At 39.2% G+C, this 23,368-nt stretch overlaps 1 protein-coding gene across 2 annotated transcripts in view; it reads left to right on the top strand.

The window, feature by feature from the left end:
• Positions 1-23,368, top strand: part of kif21a (kinesin family member 21A) — a 61,897-nt gene that overhangs the window by 21,946 nt on the left and 16,583 nt on the right. Inside the window, exons 3-27 of one of the 2 annotated variants that reach the window (XM_088006570.1) lie at positions 1,931-2,113; positions 3,375-3,515; positions 4,043-4,174; positions 4,282-4,452; positions 5,761-5,876; positions 6,568-6,763; positions 6,847-7,036; positions 7,117-7,183; positions 7,974-8,177; positions 10,687-10,762; positions 10,864-10,978; positions 12,125-12,313; positions 13,234-13,433; positions 13,508-13,615; positions 13,730-13,798; positions 14,738-14,880; positions 15,173-15,317; positions 16,374-16,568; positions 16,766-16,867; positions 17,259-17,424; positions 17,863-17,883; positions 20,191-20,248; positions 20,504-20,558; positions 20,643-20,845; positions 22,289-22,414. In XM_088006570.1, the coding sequence (XP_087862696.1) occupies positions 1,931-2,113; positions 3,375-3,515; positions 4,043-4,174; positions 4,282-4,452; positions 5,761-5,876; positions 6,568-6,763; positions 6,847-7,036; positions 7,117-7,183; positions 7,974-8,177; positions 10,687-10,762; positions 10,864-10,978; positions 12,125-12,313; positions 13,234-13,433; positions 13,508-13,615; positions 13,730-13,798; positions 14,738-14,880; positions 15,173-15,317; positions 16,374-16,568; positions 16,766-16,867; positions 17,259-17,424; positions 17,863-17,883; positions 20,191-20,248; positions 20,504-20,558; positions 20,643-20,845; positions 22,289-22,414 (3,371 nt within the window). Of the gene's footprint in view, positions 1-136; positions 2,114-3,374; positions 3,516-4,042; positions 4,175-4,281; positions 4,453-5,760; positions 5,877-6,567; positions 6,764-6,846; positions 7,037-7,116; positions 7,184-7,973; positions 8,178-10,686; positions 10,763-10,863; positions 10,979-12,124; positions 12,314-13,233; positions 13,434-13,507; positions 13,616-13,729; positions 13,799-14,737; positions 14,881-15,172; positions 15,318-16,373; positions 16,569-16,765; positions 16,868-17,258; positions 17,425-17,862; positions 17,884-20,190; positions 20,249-20,503; positions 20,559-20,642; positions 20,846-22,288; positions 22,415-23,368 lie in introns of those variants that run through there. The other variant, XM_088006569.1, reaches the window with a different exon arrangement.

Here is a 23,368-nt window from a genome sequence, read left to right as displayed (position 1 = left end):
CCTCTAATTCTTGTAATTTTGAGGACTCTGGCTTATAGATGATAACACAAACTCCCTTGTCTCAGAAAGTACACAACACCTATTTAGAAAAGCATTTTTTACACAATCATTGGTAAAACTGCTGACTGAACAGATGTACACGAGACAACCATTGGCATTCTCAACATGGAGAGGAAGCCACAATAAATCAGTGCTAAAGAAGCTGGGATTTGAAAGTACTTTATCCTAGTATGTTCATAGAAAGTTGAGTGGAAGGAAAAAGTGCTGGATCCCTTTTGTCAAAGCACTCCTGAACCAGACATCAGAATCTCTTGGGCTAAAGAGAAAAAGAACTGAAATGTTCCTCAGCGGCCCAAATTCTGACACTAATTTGTCAGAACCTAATAACTATTTATTTTACTGAAGTGTCAGTAAAATAAATAAAATTTAAAAATGTATAAAATAATTATAAAAACTTACCAAACCAACCAACAAACATGAGTAAGAACACGACAAAAATGTGAAGCCCAAGTAACAAAACAAAAAATTAAATAAAAAAAAAATTAAATATAATATTTTTTGTTGTTTTTCTTCCGGTCACTGAAAATATTTTTGCGAACCCCACTTTGTGTTTCTCTTGTATGGTCATGCTGATATTAGAAAGCTCCCATTAACAACAGCTTGTAGCTAATATCTGCTCATCCAGTCCACCTTTAGTCTAAATCATAACAGTGTGAAGTCCATCACAACTCTCTTCTCCTACTACTCAGGTTGCCATAGATACAGAGCTCCTGATGGATGGCACTCAGAGCATTCACATTCATGTCTAAACCATGCATCTTCAATGTGTGGCAGCGTTAAGTTGTGTTGCTGCTGGCCTACTTCTGACTGGAGCTCATGTTCACACAGAGAGGATGGTCTGGCCCAGATCTGCCCGTTTGCCCCCCGCATGTCCCTCTTTACAGGGACTTATCTAGATTTAGAGCGACCCACTCAGCTGCATCACAAGATCTCAGCCCTGCTGGGGTGCAGATATAAACAGACATTAACGACATGGCCGAGCAGAGTAAATCCGTCTCATCCAAAAATCACTGGGCTGTTTAAGCCTCAGTTTGGCAGATTGAATGCAGCTGAAAACACAGAACAAACTCGGCTTGGACTGAAAAAAAGTGGTTTCCCCTGTTGCTCGAATGTAAATTTGCTGTCCATTTTAAAAGTAACAAACAGTGGAGAAAATAATAAAAATAGATTTTCTGATAATACTGTCAATTTTGTTTATTTTTTTAAACATTAATTGAAATTTATCGAGACAATAAATCAAATGATCCTGATTAGAAAATGTTCATTATAAATGAAAAATGCTCACCATTTTTTCACAGTGTGATAGACTTATGTGAAAATATATGATATACATTTGAATTGGATTATAAATATTAAAATGTCATTTAAATGTTTTTTTTTCAATTAAAAACAAAAAAAGCAACTCCTGCAAAACGAACCCATTATTACAATTAAGTTATCGTCATAACATTTTTTGTCTAGATTCAGATGTGTACACTTTTGTAGAAATGTATAAAACAAACTAAACAAGCTAAATTACATTTTCAAGTGGTTATTGGACAGAAAAGTATCATTTTTTACTGTTCTGCTCCTTATTTGTAGCACAAATATACTGTGACGTTAGCTAGTTATTAGGGTAGCTAGCCTGCAGTGAGTTGCTTTTCAGACTTAGCATGCTAGCTGTAGCTTTAAAACATAGCTGCAGTAATAGAAGCTATTGGTGCTTCTTTAGTTTTCACATAACTGATTGTATTTTTGCAAACAATATTGTTTTCAAACAACCAACTTTAGTTTTTTTTTGTCAAAAATAGAAAAGTAGGAGAGTTATGTTTTAGCTAACTGAGCTGATATCACATTAGCTCATGCTGAACATGTCTTCTTTCCCATGCAGACAGGATCGGGGAAGACGTACACGATGGGGACCGGCTTTGACGTCAACATAATGGAGGAGGAGCTGGGGATCATTCCTCGTGCCGTCCATCATCTCTTCAAGGGCATTGAGGAGCGCCGGCAGGTGGCCCAGGAGCAGGGACGTCCGGTACCAGAGTTCAAGATCAACGCACAATTCCTCGAGGTACACACCCCATGAATACAACTTGTGGAGATTCAGTATTTCTGAACCAACAGTGACAGCAGGACTCAGTCACTTCAAAATCTCTGACAATTCCTGTGCTACAGCTGCTGCTAAGGAATTTGCTTGGAGTTGGGGGAGGTTGCATCTTTGTCACGAGGAGTTGAAATAAAAAAAAAAAAATCATCATTTGTATTGGCACATAATACCTTGGGCCCCTTTGCACACTGCAGTACTTATTTAGCTATAGGGGTAAATTATAAAACCCCTAAAAGCGAAGGCATTTCCTATTGTGATTAGTTTATTCTTTCAGACGTTCGTCGGCTGCCATAAGTCACTGTTAAAATCTGTTTAGTCAGTGTTCCAGTACATCAGTTAGGAGATGTTTTCTTTACTAATTACTTTTCAGATTATAATTCTTCTTAATAGAGACCCTAATCATTTTTATTGTACATTTGTATTCTGTTTACATCATGGCAGATGATTTCAGCGATTGCTCTTGAAAGCTACACACAGACATAATCAAAGTAGATGTGAGTTTGAATTACTTCATTTATCACTGAAAGGGGTGAGCAGTGCTTACTGTATTGACTTTTTTTTCTTTTTTTACCTAAATGTATCGGAAAGAAAAAATTGATTTTATTCGTGTCCGTGTGTGTGTGTGTGTCTAGGTGTGTGTGTGTGTGTGCGTGTGTGTGTGTGTGTGTGTGTGTGTGTGTGTGTGTGCGTGCGCGTGCAGATGATGCAGTGCCTGAAGCTGGGCGCTCTGTCTCGTACGACAGCCAGCACTCAGATGAATGTCCAGAGCTACTTGCTAATAACTGCAGCAGCCTCTCTACAGTAGTTACTCTGTTTCACTAGCGGAACAAGTCAGCGTCGGGCCGGGGGGCGGGGCCAATTACTGGGCCCCTAAGGAATCACCGGGCCCCTTACCTGGAGTGAAACTGAAACTGTTGAGCGGGGTGGGGTAGGGGGGGTATTTAACATTAAATACACCCTTCTCAACAGGCGAGGGTGCATGTTCTCTGTCTATAATCACATATTTCAATGACTTGAAACCAGTCCTCCTTCCCTGGCACCTCCAGGCCCGGTTTGGGGGGCAGCAGCCCCCCCCATCTCCCCTGTAGCTCCGCGTCTGCTCTGTTTTTATTTCTATTCTTGAAATGTCTCAGATGATATTTTGTGAATTGATGCAATATAAGTAAACTGAATTGACTTGATTTGATTTTTTTTTCTGTCTTTTGCCTTTACTCTGTGCTTGTAGCTTTACAATGAGGAGGTCCTGGACCTGTTTGACTCCACACGAGACATGAAGCAGAAATCTCACATTAAGATCCACGAAGACGCCAACGGAGGCATCTATACGGTTGGAGTGACCACACGGACTGTTTCCTCGGAGGCTGAGGTGAAATACAAAAACATCAAGTGCTTGTATGAAGGACTGTTTTAACTTAGCTAGAATCTGGACATTAGTGGCATCAAAACACTTGGATCACTGCTCAGTGAACGTCTTAGGTTTTTGGGTCACCTACTGGTGCAAAAGTAACAATAATTACTAATTGCAAAAAGTTTTATTAGGCTCAAAACTTGCTTTAGTTTGGTGTGAACTGCCTTAGATGGCAGCTTACTTAATGCTAAACAATAAAAGTGCATGTTGCCTGGTTAGAGTTAGGATTACCCATAACTGATTAGTCTGACCATAAACCTGTGTGTAGTATTGACACCATGATGTTTCAGTGACAATAAATGAATCACTTTCATTCAATACATTCCTCAGTTTAGCACCTCAAGGTTTAAAGTCATAAAGTTTTATTTATTCATCATTGAAATGTTTGCTTTGTAGAATTCAGAATTATTTCCCCCTGTTTAATCAACAAAATGTTTCTATGTATAATCATTCCTATTCGTGTCCATGCGTGTGTGTGTGCGCAGATGATGCAGTGCCTGAAGCTGGGCGCTCTGTCTCGTACGACAGCCAGCACTCAGATGAATGTCCAGAGCTCCCGATCCCACGCCATCTTCACCATCCACCTGTGCCAAGTTCGCGTCTGTGCCTCTGACAATGTTAGTGAGAGACGATGATCATGTATTGAAAATACCAACTGATTGTTTGATTAGTCTTAGTTTTCTCACTTATTAAATTTGTACATAAAAAAACAACTATCTTTCAGCAAGAAGGTGAGAATGATAATAAGGTGTCTAATGGAAACGGGGAGATGGATGAATATGAGACGCTGACTGCCAAGTTTCACTTTGTGGACCTGGCTGGTTCTGAGAGACTGAAGAGAACCGGAGCGACGGGCGACCGGGCCAAAGAGGGCATCTCCATCAACTGTGGACTGGTACGTTCTCCTTCACTGCCTCACTAGTTTCCTGAGCTGTGCTCTTTATTATCCTGAAGTAGACTGCCACCTACTGGTTCAGTATGTAATTACTGTCCTGAAAGGTATCAAAAAGAAAAGAAAATTGCACTTTTTCTCTCCCCCAAAGAAACACTATATTCTGCCCTATAATTATTCTCATTGATGGTTTTATAAAAGCTGCTGAAAGTCAAAGGGCTAAGTAGTTTTTGTGTTTATTTTATTGAGAACCAAACCCTCTAGTTGCATTTTTCTGGGTTTTGCTGAAATTGGAAGGCTATTAAATTCTCATAAGCTGAATATTTTGGTATTTGTGGCTCTTCTTCCTCATAGAGGGATTCTGTGAAGGGATGCTGCCCTGCTTAACTGAACTTGTATTATGCTTTTCCAGTCATACTGACCGGTTACAGCACTTTACACCAGAACCACATTTACACTCACAAACAATCACTAGGGATGGGAATTCATTGCATCGTTTATCATTTATAATGAAAAATGTCTTTTGATTTATTGTAATTTTAATAAACTCTTTTTGCATACTCTTTATACTTACACTTTTTATATATATATTTTTATATATTTATCTATATTTACTCATTTACTAGACTTCTTAAACTGGGATCTGAATATTGAATCATAAACATGCAAATATGAGCTGGTATAACAGTAAGGATTCTTGAATGCTTCAATATATGATTAAAGAAAAGAACAAACCGTTTTCTGAGATGTTTTTACTATCTTCTCCACTGTTTGTTCTACGAGAGCATCAGTAGCATCAGTAAATATCAATCATTTAGAAAATGTGCTTAAATGTAGTTGGTGTGAGCAGATTAGTGATATAAATCCCACTTTCAGTAAGTGACGTCCTGAAGAAGCCTGTTTCAAAAGTGAATGTTTTTCAACAACAGTAGCTTGTGGTTCTATGAATGTGATGTCATGCAGTCATAGACATACAGTTACCTGAAAAAGAAATGATAGTTTTTTAAATCATAATTCATCACAATAGTACTACAAAATGTTGTGATAAAATTTGAAGTAGATGAACGACGTGCATACATTTATACACCAACATGCACATCGTTAAGCGTTGTGTCTAGGGACAGAAACAACAGCTTCATACAACAGGCTGTGTTTGAGTTGGGCTTATTTCCTGATTTTTATTTTGTAATGAAATTACAGTGCCGTTGCTAATTCCTGTAAAGTTTTTATCTTACTAGTACACGAAACATGTCGGTAACAATCAGGACTGGAAGAAATAACTGTTCTTCTGGGTCCCTGGGTGTGTTTCAGCTGGCGCTGGGGAACGTAATCAGTGCTCTAGGAGACCGAAGCAAGCGGGCTTCTCATGTGCCTTACAGAGACTCCAAACTGACCCGACTGCTGCAGGACTCGCTGGGAGGAAACAGGTTGGTGGATCACTCATTATGTCAATCAGAGCAAGTAGTGCAAGTTATGTCTGTCAAATCTGCTTTTTAATTGGCACAGAGTTATGTCTTGGGTGACCAAAACGTATGATAGTAAAGTTGTTCAAGTGTATCACCCAGAAATTTCTTTTTTCTTTTTAAACTTAGGACTTTTACTTTGATTTGTTGCATAATGTTAATTTTCTAAATGTTTAACTCCATCTAAATATTTAGAACATGTACAAAAACAGAACAGAGTGACGGGTGACAACATATTACCATCTTCAGCTTTTGCTTTTTGTTGACTTAGAGTGCCTGTAAATCTCTCCATGTGGTGAATTTCCTCCACTGTGTCCATCCAGTTGGTTACGGTGGAAATGGGGTTCAACTTACCCATTTCCATGTGATGGCTTTCTTTGTCACTGCTAATACAAATTTAAAATGACAAAATTATGTCGACTTTTTGAGCTTTACATCGTGTTATAATGTTATTCCCAGATTAAAAACATACCTGGAGTGTTTTGATTCTTTCATGCATGTTTGAGAAACCCTCAAGTCTCCCATGGCCTGGTTGGACCTAGCACCCCCTCGAATCTCCAGTTTCCAAGCTTTTGAGCTTGCGCCTGACCCTCCCCTATGAATCCCCTTTAGGTATCAGCCTTATAACCAAGAAACTCTTCCACTCTCTTTTCAGCCAAACGGTTATGATTGCATGCATTAGTCCGTCCGATCGTGACTTCATGGAAACCCTGAACACGTTAAAGTACGCCAACCGAGCCCGCAACATCAAGAACAAGGTGATGGTGAACCAGGACAAGGCCAGCCAGCAGATCAGCGCGCTGAGGACCGAGATCGCCCGACTGCAGATGGAGCTGATGGAGTACAAGACGGTGAGAGGGAACTGGGACGAGGCCCTCCTGGGCTTCTGTAGACTCCCGCTGTGGGGATGTAACGGAGCCGTTCTCTCCTGCAGGGTAAACGCATGGTGGGCGAGGACGGCGTGGAGAGCTTCAGCGACATGTTCCATGAGAACTCCATGCTGCAGACTGAGAACAGCAACCTGAGGGTGAGGGTGAAAGCCATGCAGGAGACCATTGACGTCCAGAGGGCTCGCCTCACCCAGCTGCTCAGCGATCAGGCCAACCAGGCTCTGGCCAGGGCAGGTAGGACCGAAGGCACCTGTCTGCATTCCACATTCCACTCGCTGTTCAAACACCTCATCAGGAATCTGTTTCTCGCCCAGGTGAAGGAGGAACGGAGGAAATCGGAAACATGATACAGAGTTACATCAAAGAAATTGAAGATCTTCGGTAAATGACTGGATGCGTTTCTTCATACTTTTCATATGTTCAGTGCAACATAAGCTCTAGTATTAGAATTATGATGATATTAACATTTTCCTCATATCAAATGGGGCGACTGCGGCTGAGTGGGTAGAGCAGTCGTCTCTACTTGTGAGTTGTGGATTCGATTCCAACTTCCATATGTCGATGTGCCCCTGAGCAAGGCACTTACTCCCAATAAGCCTACTGATTTGTGTATGTGAGCATTTGTGAGTGTGAAGAGTTGACTGTGACTCTGATGTAAATCACTTTAATGGTGAAAATGCCTGGAAAAACATTTTTTAAGTTCAGTCCATTTACCTAAGCCAAGTAAAATACTCACTTTATTTTCAAAACTGTGGGAAAATAAAGGCACAGGGATCTTTTTAAAACTAAAGTTAGAGAAAAAGAATAATAATTTTTTATCACTCTAATTAGTGCTCAACCAACATGAAGGACTTAGGTCATCAGCAGCTATCTAAATAAAATCACAAGATGAAATTATACACCAAAGAAGAAAGATAGATGCTACTTGTGTAACTGTTTGTCTTCAATGAAGTATAGACCTTGCCATTAATCAGGCCAGGAGGAGCCTGATTTTATTTATTTATTTTTTCATAGATTATTTGTTATGCTGTTAAGAAATAGTGATAGTTTTAACAAATCCATAAGAAAAACCATATTGTTTGTAAAAGTTACAAAGTGGAGCTTTAAGTGGACTGGACTTTAGTTTTGTTGGTATAAGTTGAGTTTTCTGCTCCCTGGATGTTTTTCTCAGGGCTAAGCTGCTGGAGAGTGAAGCGGTGAATGAGAACCTGAGGAAGAATCTGTCGCGCGCCTCCACCCGTCAGTCGTTCTACGGGGGGCCCGGCTCCTTCTCCAACGCTCTGATGGCCCCCGAGAAAGAGACTGCCGACATCATTGAGCTTGCTAAGAAAGACCTGGAGAAACTGAAGAAGCGAGAGAAAAAGAAAAAGAAAAGGTAACGAGAGAAGGATGTGGGTCAACTGGATTATTTAGATTTACAAAGGAGTTGATCATTTTGTCTTCAGTTAGTTTTATACAAAAGTATTCAACATTTTCAAAAATATAACCGTTAATAAGGGTTTTCTTTTTTTATCTGACTCTGAATTTTTTTTTCCAGAACTTGCAACTACATTGCTGTCAAAACCATATTGTGCCCATTTTTTATACAGCTAATGTTGGAATATATCCTTGTTGTTTGGTCTTTGGGATTTTGGCGTTATAACAGTATTGTTTCATGTTTTTTTAAGTATTCTATTTGTAAGAAGAATAAATACAAAACTTAAAGCTCTTTCCAGAAAGGCCAGAGAATGCCAAAAGTATGAATTTGCTCTAATTCTATCAGATAAATGTATTTCGACACCATCATACACTAAAGGCTTGTTTACAGCAGTGGGGTTTGTCTCCTGACTGATTCCTTGAAGCTGTGGCTTCTGTGTTTCTAGTTCATTTCTGCAGATCTAGTTTTTTAGCCAGCCTGGTCTCTGCCTAAAGTATTTTTTGTTTTTTGTAATATGTAAAAATCTGTTTTTACAAATACATTTCTTTTATGGACAGAATTCACAGCGATTGTTGCTTTTACCACTATCTCCATAAAACTTAGGTTGACCAGGAAGTAACAGAACATGGCATGCCTTTAATTGTTAAGAATTGCGGTGGTAGCTTCATGATTTGTATGAGGTTGGCTGCTAGTAGAACCTTAAATTGAAAATATGGTTTGTAAAACTTTTACTAGCAGAGCAGCTGTGGCCACGACACTTTGCTGATGTCTAAAGTGAAAGACGTGGATTGCTGTGAAGCTGTTGGACTCAAAAGTGTAGCGCTTCACTTGACCGTTCTTCCTTCCATTCTTCTTCCATCTCTCTTTTTTTACCCTTCTCTCCTCCCTGAAGACTCCAGCAGCTGTTGGAGGAGAGAGAGAGGGAGGAAAGGGAGGAGGTGTTGGAGGAGGTGGATGCCAGGTTTGTTCAAGCTTCCACCTTCCTTTTCCTGCCCCAAATCGCCTGCTTCCATCTTGATTTCATGCGACTGACCTATTTATTTTGGACTGATATCAGTTCCTTACATTAACATTCTTTGACCTTTTTCACATATTCGTCACACTACAACTATAAGCATTTTATGTATTTTATCGGAACTTAAAGTTGTTCATCTGGTGAAATGGACGTAAAGGGATGCATGGTTTTTAAAATGTTTTTACAAATGCATTTCTCTGAGAGTCCAGGTATCTCTTCCCAAAAGGGGAAGTTAAAAACATTGAGTGACGAGGATGTTTCTGGCTTTACAGTGGTGATGTCAGCAAATTTGATGGTGGTGTAGGTGAGAAATATGTGGGAACAGTGTTGGGTGAAAAGAGAGAAGAGGAGTGGGCCGAGGACACGCCCCTGTGGTGCACCAGTGTTCAGGATGAAAGTGGAGAATGTCCACTCTTCCATCTTTGTGTTGAAAATGAGGAATTCCTGTTAAACAGCTGGGATAGCAGCCATGATGTGAGGAAAATGGACACCTCTTTCCGACCGTAGTTTGTCAAAATTTTGAAAGTATATATTTTTTCCATGAATGAAAATATAAATTACAGTATAATCAAAATATTTTGATTTGTTTTACCACATAAAGTCCCATTAGGAACTATTGAACATTGTGGTAGTGATGAGACAGAAGATGAAGTTCAAGAGTATGAATACTTTAGCAAAGCAAATGCTGCTCCTATTGGACAGTTGTTTTAAATCATTTTAAAACTCAAACCTTTGTTTTCTCACTACCTGCTGTGCTACGTTTGTTCATTTTTAGGTTTCTTTAATTTAATATCTGGACTCCACACAGCAGCACCCAGTCACAACTATTCTAGGGAGTTCTACCTTTGACTCAAAACGAGTCCAAACTAAACCCCTTTTCTTTTTTACTAAGCTGATCTTCCATTTCACATTTTTATTTTGCCTCACAGGTTAGCTGATCTCTGATTGGATAAAACAATTATCCAATTGATGCAGTTCATGAATTTGGTTTGCGTGTGTATCTTTTGTGTTGCACTCGTCCCAAAATGCTGCTTTACTGTTTTATTTTGTTCAGAGTTGGAAGCCTCCTCATTTTAATATCATGCACTGTCTTTTCCACAATAAGGCTACGGAAAACAGAACGGCGTCAAACGATGTCTTTCCTCTGCTCATTCTGGCGTTCTGGTTTAGAAGAAAATGTGATTGGAAATCTCAAATATGCGTCAACATTTTCTGCTGTTTTAGAAGTTTTTTAATTTAAAAGCTTATTTGTCAAAAAGACAGTGTAAACCCTCGATAACAGATGTACTTTGCATATTTCTGTTCACCACTGTGCCTTCGAAAATAATAAAAAAGGCCTTTGTTTTGTATCCTTGCTTACATGAAGTTGCAATTCCAGGTTGTTTGCCAGTTTCTGTTCTTCAGTTTGTCATTAATGAACATCTTTTTCACTGTTGTCTGTGTGTCTCTCAGCGTAAACAAAGAAGAAGTTCCTGACAACGAACAGGAGAAACCAAATGAGAAGGAAATGAACGAAGAGACTGAAATGGTGAGATCAAGATTTCAGATCAGGCTGTAATATACAGAGACCTTAATATTCTTGTGGATGCTGCTAATAATAAAAACAAATCATTGATTTTGATGTTTTAGAATGTACAAGACACCAGTGATCATGAAGATGGAGAGGATGAGGAGGAAGAGGAGGAAGAGGAGATGGATGTGGAGGAGAGCTCTGACGATTCTGACTCCGAGTCGGATGAAAAAGGTGTGAAGATCATTAAATAGTGGAAAGTGCTCGATATATCTCCAGAAGGTGGAGCTATTCCCTTACCGTCAGGAAACATTAATGCAGGTCAGCCTGCTGTGATGTCTTCCATATTTCTTTTTCTCCACATTTGTCTGTTTAATCAGTTTGGATGTGGATGGAGGTGTTGGTCTCCTCTTCCTGCACATTACTGATGACGATGTTAGGTGGAGAAAATACATTGTGTCAACAAATGTTTTAGGATTAACAAGCAGTTCAGGTTCTGTGTACCAGCTAAGAAAAAGTATCAAAGAAAGGATAAATTGGTAAAGGTGATCAACACAGAGAGCTTTCTGAGTGAGTATCAGAAGCAAATATGTTTCAAAATTAATATCCCATACAGTAAAGGCAAAATGACAACATAGTAGGCTGTGCTGTTATCAAAAATGGCATACTTTGAGACAAAGGAATGTGCAGCAGAGTAGGATATATATTCTTTTAGACAGACAAAATGTAAAAAGCTGAATTCAACCACAAAGTTTACCTTTTTAAAACCTCAGAATCTGCTACTTAAAGCAGGAAAGACTTTCTTCTTCTAGTGTACCATCACCTTCCTAAATAAAGAGCCACGTCTTTTTCTCTTTTTTTCCCCCTTTTTTTCCACCCACAATCACTTTTGGTAAAAAATAAAAATAAAAATTACAGTTTTCCTTTATTTTAGGAAGGTGATTATATTTAGCAAAAAAAAAAATTCTCAGAAATTGGTGTTTTTTTGTTTTTCTCTACGATTCTGCTCTAGCAACATGTTCTTAGATTTCTCATGACAAATTTAGCTACGATGCTGTTACTGATCACTGTGATTACAATTTCGATTAACACACATTTTTGCCAACTAATTTTCTTCAACACAACTGTCCACTTTCTACCCCTCTCTTTGCGACATTTAGCATCCAAGCTACTAAAAATATACATTAAATTCTGGGGAACAAGCTCACCAAATACATCAGTAGCTTTGCTACTATATGTGTTGAAACACTTTATTTCAAATGCCAATCATGCAGAGTCTGTATACCAACCGTATATTTGGGCTGTTAGATAGATGCAAGATATTAAAGTCCTGCAAACTTCTTAACCTTTCAAAAGGCTGAAATATGTCTGTGGCTGCAGAGAACTACCAGGCTGATCTGGCCAACATCACATGTGAGATCGCCATCAAGCAGAAGCTGATCGACGAGCTGGAGAACAGCCAGCGGCGTCTGCACACGCTCAAGCAGCAGTACGAGCAGAAGCTGATGATGCTGCAGTGCAAGATCAGGGACACCCAGCTGGAGCGCGACCGCGTCCTTCAGAACATGAGTAAGACCCACAGATCATCCACTAGGTGGCGCATGTGGTCTTGTTTTCAGATGGTGACAGTAATGAAGAAAAATATGCATGTTTGATCTGCTCAGAAAAACCCAAATTTAACTCGTTTTGTTCTCCAAATAGACTATAATGAAGCTAGTGTCTGTCAGAAGATGGAAACGGTTTATATTTAGGCTCAAAAACAGTAATAGATCAAACATTCTTCTAGGAATTATTAAAGGGGCAGTATCATGTGTTTTCCAGGCATATAGCGCCATTTTAAATCACGATAAAGTAACTATTGTACCGTCAGTTGTGATAAATATGTTGTACATATCAAATATGACTTAAAAAAATGTTAAATTCTTAATTTAACACATTGAAATAGGGCCTCTATCTGTTTAAGATACTCCTGTTTCTGACACTCCAGCTTCAGGAAGTCATCACAACATGGCTCCTCTATTAACCCTTTAATAACGTTTTTACCACCATTGGACTGAGAAGTAGCTCCTATAATGAGCTCTTATGCTCCACAGCTCCACCAGGTGTTTGCTAATTGCTGCTATAGCTAGTCTGAAGGAGCTTTGTGGAGGAAAGCTATTCTGTAACATGGAGCTTGGAAACTGCAGCTCTGAGGAGGAGCTTCATCCTCAAAGGGGGGGCTAGGTCTATCCAGGTGTTTGCACAGATGAATGGTTGCCATGGAGATTAAAGTATTTGTCAAACATACATAATAAAAAAAAATCAAATCAACACCCAGGGTATATTTTTGATGAGGGAATAAGATTATAACATGATATAAAACTAAAAAACTGTTTATTTCACATAATACATCACCTTTAAAATAAGAGATTGTGTAATGCACCTTTAAAAAGCTTGTCAGCCTGTCCTTTTTGTAATCCACCTTTCTTGTTTGTGCTGGACGTTTAAAGACTCTGTGGAAAGTGGCACAGAGGACAAGGCTCGTAAAATCAAGGCTGAATATGAGAAGAAGCTGAGCGTCATGAACAAGGAGCTTCAGAAGCTCCAGTCGGCTCAGAAGGAACACGCCCGCCTGCTGAAGAACCAATCACAGTACGAGAAGCAGCTGAAGAAGCTCCAGATGGATGTCACTGAAATGAAGAAGACAAAGGTACAGGTTTTTTTTCAGGTGTAGATTTTCTTGCCATGCATTATGTAAACTTTAGTGTGTTCTGATATTTTCAGGTTCGTCTTATGAAGCAAATGAAGGAGCAGCAGGAGAAAAATCGACTGAATGAGTCGCGCAGGAACAGAGAAATTGCCTCTTTGAAAAAGGACCAGCGAAAGCAAGAGGTCAGCTTTCTCACTTCTGTTTTAATGCAACTCTGCTGCAGCAACATGAAACAATGTAGGAAATGCTTCAGTTTTTTTTAACCACTTCTGCTGATGACACTGTTTCTCCTTCAGCATCAACTAAAGCTGCTAGAGGCTCAGAAAAGGCAGCAGGAGCTGATTCTGAGGAGGAAGACTGAGGAGGTGAGGAGAGAGAGAACAAAAGGTGGAAGATTAACAGGCTGGCGGGGGTGGGGGGGTTCTTCCCTGCTGTGATTGGTTATGTATCAAGCATGTAGTTGGTTAACTTTTCAAAGAGGTTTGCATATGATTTAGAAAATGCAATCCCACCAAACTTTTATAAAAGCTTTACAGACCAAAATCTAGTTTTAATTTAATGGCATGATCTTATATTGACTTAAGATAAAAAAATTTAAAAAATCCAACTTTGAATTTTAATACATTTATTTAGCAGGAAAAAAATCCCTCTGTAAAAATGTTTATTCATATCAAGGCCAACAGTGCTGCTAATACTTGGTGAGTGTGCCAGAGTTAAAGGGGCAGTAGCCCAGGGCGCCAACTTTTAAGGGGAGTCCCTAAGATTTTTTTTTTCACCTGTTTTTTAATGAATGCATATTTTGCAAAGACTACACTTTGTATAAATCTCATAGGCCCAAATCATGAGTTGTATCATTTTGATATTTTATTAATATAAACAATAATCAAGTATTTCAAAATCATGAAGTTATAATAATAGTTTATTTACATAGAACATTTTTAAGCAAATGTTGCGAAGTGCTTTACATTCAAAGAAATCTATTAAAACAGCATCATAAATCATTCAAGAAACACAAAATGTATACCAAATCAATATTATATTCAGTTTCTTTGAGAATAACATGGAGCTATTGGCTAGAAGATATATTAAACCAACAATGTATCAGTGCATACCTACTGATTTATAGTATTACATAAATCATATACTGTAATTTACATTTGTAAGTGGATAGAGCACCCAAACTGTCTCCAGGCCAGGGGCCCACATCCTTTTAAATCCGGCCCTGCTTAGTATTGTCCTCGTTCGCCAACTTGTAGTGATCCCATGTTGCATCAGCTCATATCTGGCATGTGTGTGTTTGTCAGGTGACCGCTCTGAGAAGGCAGGTGAGGCCCACCTCAGGTAAAGTGGTCCGGAAAGTCAACCTTCCGGAGGTTCAGGACTCTAGCCACCGCCCGCCCTCCGGACGCCTTTACTCCTCCAGCAGCACGGCTGCCAACGGCACATGGTGAGGCTACAAATGGTTCTTAGGTTCCTGCTAAGAAGATATAACTGAACCTGAATATGATTTCATCTAATCAATACAGTACCCTCTTTTAACTTTTTCATATATTATCATTTTATAACCACAAATTACATTCGACACATTTCCACCAAATAGTGCATTATCGTGACGTTTAAGGAAAATGATTCACATTTCTTCTCTTTTAAAAAAAGTTTCAAGCTTCAAATTGAAGTGTGTCTTTATACTGTATGTACTGAGGAGCCTGAATGACTGACGACCGATGCCGTGTGTCCAGGTCCTCCTACAGGCGCACAGCTGGTGTTTATTCCACCAGAGTCGCTCGTAACAAATGGCAGACCCTGGAGCGGCGCATCACAGACGTCATAATGCAGAGGATGACCATCTCTAACATGGAGGCCGACATGAACCGTCTCCTCAAGGTGAAGTCATGACGCACCCAGTGGGATGTTTTATTTCAGCTTTGGTTTTAAATGAAGCTGACAAGAGCCAGAACACCACCTGTGGGTTGTTGAAAGTTTAGTACATCCTTTAAAAGTCTTAAATTAATGTATCTAAAATTAAAGTCTCATGTCTGAAATTCATTTAAAAAGTTGGCCTTAAAAGCGTTAATCTTAAATTTTGTCATGCCAGGACTATTTAATCCAGTATATTCCATGTATTTCTTTTTGTTTTTTTCTTAATTTTCTTTTTTTTTTTCAGGCAAAAGTTTGAGTCACACTCAACCTCAAAACTGTTGCGTTTACTGGTAACTCACTGCTATCAGACCCTTGCTAGCTACTTAGCTTTTTTTTTTTACATCTAACATGGGTGTGTGCTAATTTATCACTAGTTGTCTAGGCAACATTTATTTATTATTGTGGAGATAAATCTTAAATTCATTCATAATGGTCTCTAAAAATCTTAAATTTAAGTTGGTGAAACCAACAGAAACCCTGTAATAGCTTTGCTATCTTTGTTGTTAATAAAGTAAAAGAGGACATGATGCATTACATTAGGTTGAAGGTTATTATAAGACTGTGTAAAAGTTCTCTTAATATAGCAGGCTCATCAAAGACCCGCTGCCTGATGCAGTCCTTTTAAATTTTCTTTTTAAAGCATATGTTTAAATACACTTGGTATGTGTTGGTGACAACTCAAGACACATCCGTTTCAAAGTTCTGCTATTTTTAATAGCCAGACTGATTCATGTGAATTTTGTAAAATTGTTCTTGTTTTCAGGTCCGTATAGTAAAAAATAGGCTTAAAACATATTAGCACTCTAATTAGCGCTTTCGCTAACTTTCAAAATGCTTTAGCATTAGCAAAACTAATGCTTAGTGCATTATGACTTAAAAATAGAATGAAAGGTAAAACAATAAACAGCTGAATCATCTGATATCTTTCATTTCTGCTCTTCCCCATCAATTCCAACATTGATCACATTCAGAAGTTGTTCTATAAATAGACTTAAATAACTGTTAATATTTTGTACACAGCAACGAGAGGAGCTGACGAAGCGAAAGGAGAAGGTGATCAGGAAGCGGGACCGGCTGTTGAGAGAGGGTCTGGAGGCAGAGAAGACCGTGCTCCCCCTCAACGAGGAAGTGGATGCTCTGACCGCCAACATTGATTACATTAACGACAGCATCGCCGACTGTCAGGCCAACATCATGCAGATGGAGGAAACCAAGGTAAGAAGGGCTGCTGGCTCTGAAGTATGTTTGGAGGAGTTGAGTCGAGGCTTTTGAATAGCCTGAGTATCTACATTGGAGGCGTTATTATGCCAAACTGTACTTAACTAGCCACATAAATACTAAAGCCTGCTTAGGACTTATTTGCTGAAGAATCAGTAATTCAAAATAATTAAAGTAAATAAGTTTTTTTGCAGGAGGAGGGTGACACAGTGGACGTCTCTGCTGTGATTGGTTCTTGCACTCTGGTTGAAGCTCGTTTCCTACTGGATCATTTCATGTCCATGGCAATTAACAAGGTACCACCCCTCACCTTAACAGGAGACACCAACACTGCTGTTAGCTGTAACTATATGTAAAAATAGTTGATCTTAATGTGGTGATTTAAGACATTCAAGCATAATAATGCATCAGGCCAATATGCTTTATAACCTATAATTTTCCATATGCTGGTGGAGATTTTCAGGCATTTAGTACATGATAGTTCTCTATAGAAGTTGAAGAAGTTTTTTTAGATCTTCAAGTAACAAGAGAAGTCGTCCAGTTGGTTTCTAGATTTATAATTTAGGTGGATACAAATGTGTGCCTACGATAGAACCAGTGATTTCTAAAGACAAATCAATAGGTTTTTATTTTATTTAAGGGTAAATAAAAAAACGGTGGTTAATGTAAAGGGTATGACCTTTCCAGGGTCTGCAGGCGGCTCAGCGGGAGTCTCAGGTGAAGGTGATGGAGGGCCGCCTGAAGCAGACTGAAATCACCAGCGCCACACAGAACCAGCTGCTGTTTCACATGCTGAAGGAGAAGGCCGAGTTCAACCCGGAGCTGGACGCTCTGCTGGGAAACGCTCTGCAAGGTACAACAAACCCTCACCTTTAATCAGACTAGCTCCAATTTCATCTTAGAAAGTAGGACGCTGACATGTTTGTTCATTTCTCAGGTTAGTTTTAGAAAGGCTTTTGTTCTTTCAGGAAGAGGATTGGGTTGCTGGTCAGCTGCATGTTTGAACTGTTGGAGAGATGCTCTTGCCTGTTGCCATCTGCTGAACAGAAGCTGGCCTTATTAGTTTCTGATACTACAGCAGAAAAAAAAAAAAAAAACATTTCTGCACTGCTCTACCTATGGTTTTTTTCTTGTTTGTATTTTGCCAGCCTGTTCAGTAGTATGCTATATTTAGTCTAGCCACTTTTACTCCTGAATTTTGCTTTAGTTTTTTACTGGGGGATTGTTTTTTGATTTGTGCACTTTTGTTTTCCCCCATGTTTTTCTTTTTTGCTTTCTCATGTTTTCACAGAGCTAGGTAACTTCCCAGTTGGTAAGTGAAATCACATTAGACCCTAATGCTCCTTATGAATGCATGGTTCCTACTTTTGGCATTTTTTTTTGAACTAACTAAACTTAACAGATGCAGGTGCATGAGGTGCAGTGCAGCCAAGCTTCCCTACAGTTGCCAGCTGACCCTCCTCCCCCTGTTCCTTAATTCAGACACACTCCTCCTCCCCTCCGTCTCCCTTCCAGCTGATATGTGCTATGGCCTCCATGCTTTAGCACCTGCTAACCCTGGTGCAGACACGTTTTACAGGAATAACTACGTGGATTGTTTCAGATCTCTCCAGTCTCAACAGGAGAGACAAGCTAATAATTTCTCACACTCTTAACTTTTCTGACCTCTTACCTCCATCCCAGCCCTCACACACCGGGTCACACTCTGACCCCCGACCTCCCATCTTTTCCTGCTCGTTGATCCCAGCGGATCCAGCAAGGAGCAAGGTTGACTATCAAAAAAAAGCATGGCGATTATTTCTTTTCTTTTCACATTTTGCTGGTACTTCTCAATAAATTAAAATATTATTAAAAGTTGATTTATTTCAGTAAAAAAAAATATTTCAGATCTTAAATTCATTGTAATAAGAGTGATATATTTCAAGCATTACTGCAGTTAATAATGTCACCTTTTAAAAATATTGGCCTTAATCTCTTTTTCTAAAAGTGATTTTATTATTATTATTATTATTATTTTTATTTTATTTTTTTTTTTTGCCCAGACAACTTTAGGCAAAAAAATGATTTAGGCCATTATTTTTGGAAGGTGACAAAATGTAATGACTTGTATGAAATCAAAATCAAAATTTCAGTTTACCAGAAATTGTTTTGCATGCAAATAATTTTAAAACTAAATTTTTTAATATAGAAATGTTGGCCCACTGAATGTATGTCTATGTATTATACAGTACATGCTGCCAGTACTTGTTTGGGGCCACTTCATGATAACCTGACTCGGTTTGCATGTATCATGACATGGAGACAATTATCCTGTGTCACTGCTACAGTGAAAGTTCCTAGTGTTGTCACAAGGAAGGTGACTGCTGAGGCCCATTTTTCAGATACATCTGTGTGTGGTGTTTTCCTGAAGGACTGACTCCATCCGCCGTCCACAACCCCTCCAAACTGTTGACTGTGCTTTGCTTCATAAAACTGTGAAAGCTGCTGATATTTCTGTGGTTTGTGCATCTTTTGAACAACTACCTTTTTCAATTCAGAAATATTCCATTAATCCCAGACAGAAATAAAATGTTACAACACTTGGGGAAATATAGAATGCCATACGGTTTGTTATTGGAAAATCATCTCACTGTTCTAGAGGGGAGGGTGTTATCCAGACAGAACTTTAGATGGTCACACTCTCAGTCATGGTGTCATCCTCTCCATGTGGCTGGCACAGCGCATCCCAATCCGTAACCTCAAAACAACCCTACAGGGCTTCTTCAGCTTAAACTCCTTCTTAAACTTTTGTTCATTACCTCTGAACAAGGGGCTTACATTCCAAGCAAAGACACAAAAGATGGTCATTTTATTTGCTAGGAAGAGGTCTTGCTTTGGAGATGCTTGAATCCTTGAGATTTGCATGAAGTAAATCCAATATCTTACTTTCCCTAATAGAGCAGCTGACAAACTTTTGAAATGTTGAACGTGTGGCAAAGAACGTGTTACAATCGCCAGATATTGTAACAAACTTACTGGGGTTGTCATGTCTGTTGTTTAGCAACAACTGAGCTGATGACGTCATATCCAGTAAGACTAGTGAACAACATCCAACACCAGAGGGAACAATCGCCTAAAAAAGCAATTTTTCTGAGTTACCTTGAGTGAATTGAAGATTTGTAGAATATTTTGTGAATTCCATCCTTGTTGAAGTTGCCTAGTTACTCTCTGGTGGACAGCTGCCAAGTTGTCACCAGTCTTCAACATGACTGTGTAGAACACAACGTGGCCCTAGGATTTCTTTCTTATTTTGGGCCTACATTAGAAGCATAATCCACAAAGTCAACAGAAACAAACACTTGAAATATATCGCTATGCACATAATGAATCTGTGTAACAAGTTTTACTCTTGAAGTACTGAAATGAATGAACTTTTCTCATAATATTCTATTCTGCTGAGATGCTTAGAAGCCTAATTAAGCAGCTGCAACAAAAAAAGCAGAAAAAATGGAAAACTCAATAAGTAAAGCAATGTTAATGAAGATGAGCAGGAATCTCATTTTTACAAAGAAAGACTGTCATCACAGTGGATGATGGTTATCACTGAGCTCTGATGTTCTTCACTGATCTCATTTGACAGAAAACGGGGATGATAGCAGCAGCGATGAGTCAGCCCAGAGTCCCTCAGCAGAAGGAACGTGAGTTAATGCTTCAAGAAAAACAGCTTCTTGCTTATTTTTTTTCCTTAAAGATGCTTCTATTATTGTGGGTTATTTTGAGGGTTGTCATGTCTCTTATGTTTTTTTCTATTTTACGTTATTGTGGCAGTGTGTGCTGTAATTGATTTTTGATGTTGGAGTTTCTCCTGGTTTGTTTTGTATGAGTTCCTTTTTTGCTTTACTTGCGGTGAACCTTAAGTGCATTTCTTGATGCTTATTGCATTTCCTCTGTAGCACATTGGCGTCGGACCTTATGAAACTTTGTGGGGAGTCCAAAACAAGGAGCAAGGTACATTTCAATTATAGTCATAATGTCTGATTGATTATAAATGTTAGCTAGGCTTAATTTGTTTGGGTGGATTTTTCCACACAGGCCCGCAGGAGGACCACCACTCAGATGGAGCTTCTGTATGCAAACAGTGAATCTGCCGGTGATGCGCCCGCTGACTTCTCCGGCCCCATGCTGTCTTTGGCTGAAACCCCAGATGGAGGTGGAGTGGACATGGACTTGTCGGGCCCATCAGTCAGAGACTACACAGCTCTTTCCCCTGGCTTTTCCTCTAAAATGGGCAGCATGTAAGTCCAGGCCCAGCTCTCTTCCACATACAGGTTCAGCTCTACAGTTCTCTATGCTGCTGCATGGTGGAGACTGCAGCTTTATTAGTTTGGTTGCCTTTCTTTTTTCTTTTTTTAAAACACCATCTGTTAGCCCAGCAGATATAAAAGCATGAAAAGATTTATAAATCAAAAAGAATGCATGCCGTGCAAAAACAAGCTCTTTACGGCTTTATCAGAACTAAAAGTAGAGATGCACCGGTCAGAGATTTTTAAGCTGATTTCTGATAAAGGGAAGAGCTGAAAATATACAATAACCTGGTGATGTAATGTGTCCCATTGTCACGACATATACACTTTTTTATTGTAAGATCATTTAAAAATATTTAACAACTTACGTTTTAGATTGTCATCTCTTCCATTACAGGAGCCTTATAGTCTTTCCATCATGATTGATCAATAGTTATTTTTTTATTAGGAGCAGAGGCTTGCAACCACTCTGGGTTTGAATAATATTTGAAAACAATGATAATTAAATTCTTGACATCTTGGATATTTTGTCTTTGGCTGTGTTTATTAGCATTTGGCATAGTTAGTATTACCAACAACAATCCTTTTGTGTATTTCCTTTGCTGTGTAGTTTCTTTCTTTTTTTTTTACTTTAAATTTATTTTTAAACACCTCACTGATACAGATAATGAACTTATAAAAGACTTCTCCGCTCCATAAGCAGGAAGTGGACTACAGTGCAGGGCATTCTGGGTAAATGCAACCAAAACAAACTAGTGCTCGCTGAGAAAATGGCTTGTGGTCTTTTTGAGAAATCCTACAACCGCTAAAATCTGACATTACGCCATTTTTGTTTACGTTTCATGAAGAAGGAAGTTGTGCTCCGTGTCGTCTTCGTTTTCTTCAGTGGTTCTTGGTGCAGCGCCAACACAGGCGAGGAGGGGAACAGGTTTTTTGAAAGGTTTGAATCATTTAATGCAGTGTGGTGTGAAAGAGAAACACACCAGTTGGAAATTTAACAAATGTTGTCATTTTGGTCGCCAATCAAGCTAAATCTGCCTGACTATCAGGTGTGAAAACACTAACTTATCTCTCGGTGCATCTCTTGTAAAAATACTAACCAGACTGCTTTCTCCTTTTTTTTAAATCCCTGCTTCAAACCAGTTGCACATTTACTTCACAACACTTTCTAAAGATGCACCCCAACTCAAATTACTAGTTCCACTTTTGACTGCTAGAGCATAACAAAAACCTGAAGTGTCTTTATCAGTAAACATGGGCTTGGCCAGGAACACCCCCTCTGTTGGGCCTTACAGTACCAGGTAACTGTGTTTCTGTGTCCACTGCTGCATGCTCCATCTCTACGGCATTTTGCTTGGATTGAAGTGTCCCAACTGCTGCTTTGTAAATATTCTTGTTTGTGTTTCTGAACAATTGGTCCAACCGAACACTCAGCTCTGGCTCCAGAACTGTGTCAGGTTTGGAGAAGCGAACCCCAGAGCCGTCCCCGCTCTCTCGCAGGAAGACCTATGACAAGGCACAAGCAGCGGCTGACAGGGCAAAGGTCAAGGAGAATAAACAGTAAGAGCTTGTTGCCAGCATTTTGGCTGGAAAGCTATAAGAAGGTGAAGCTACAATACCTTAACTCTACTAATACTCCTGTCAATTTCCTGCTGTCGAGAGGCATGAAGCGTTTCCTAAACCAGTTGTGCTCTGAACTCAACATGATTTTGCTCCCTAACCTTGAAATTATGACTCTTCCTTGAGTCATAATGACTCTTTTCATTCCTGCTGGCTCTGACTTTGGCCTATCACTGCATCTGATGCTCCTTGGATCTATATTTTGTTACGAATTCACTTTTGTTTAAAAATGTCCTTTTTAAAAATTCAAACCATCACAAAGTAGTCCATAGCTTCAAAATGGAAGGAAATTATACAGACCTGCATCAAATCTCTTCTATTCTGACGGCCCAAAATAAAGTCTATTGAGGCTAACTCCCTACTGAAGGGACAATATTGTGTACAATTAAGTAAATAATTTTTAGCTTTACATCATGTTATAATGTTATGTCCTCACCGATAGTGTTGCTTTTTTTTTCATGCATCTTTAAGAAATTCTTTAATCTCCTGTAGCAACCATTCAGCTGTGTAAAACGCCTGGGTGGACCTAGCTCTGCCTTCCTGGATGAAGCTCCTCCTTTGAGCTGCAGCTTCCAAGATTATAAGGTTCCACCTCACAGAGCGCCTCTCCCCCTCTCAGCTCCTTCAGACTAGCCAGCAACAATTAGCAAACACCTGGTGGAACTGAGCATCTGCTGAGCTCATTAAAGGAGCAACGCTGGCAAAAACGTTGTTAAAGGGTTAATAGAGGAGCCATGTTGTGATGACTTCCTGAAGGTGAAGTTTCAGAAAGGACAGGACTTTTTAAAGAGACAGAGACCCAATTTCAATGTGTCATATTACACAGTAATATTTCTTCTAAGCCATTTTTGAAATCTATATAATTTTTTTAACAACCATTTCAACATAACTTTA

The sequence above is a fragment of the Poecilia mexicana genome, unplaced genomic scaffold (assembly GCF_051168715.1).
Source record: "Poecilia mexicana isolate PSO_F unplaced genomic scaffold, ASM5116871v1 scaffold_6, whole genome shotgun sequence".
NCBI lineage: Eukaryota > Metazoa > Chordata > Actinopteri > Cyprinodontiformes > Poeciliidae > Poecilia > Poecilia mexicana.
The sequence above is the reverse complement of the archived record's forward strand: the minus strand, read 5'-3'. Positions and strand labels throughout refer to the sequence as shown.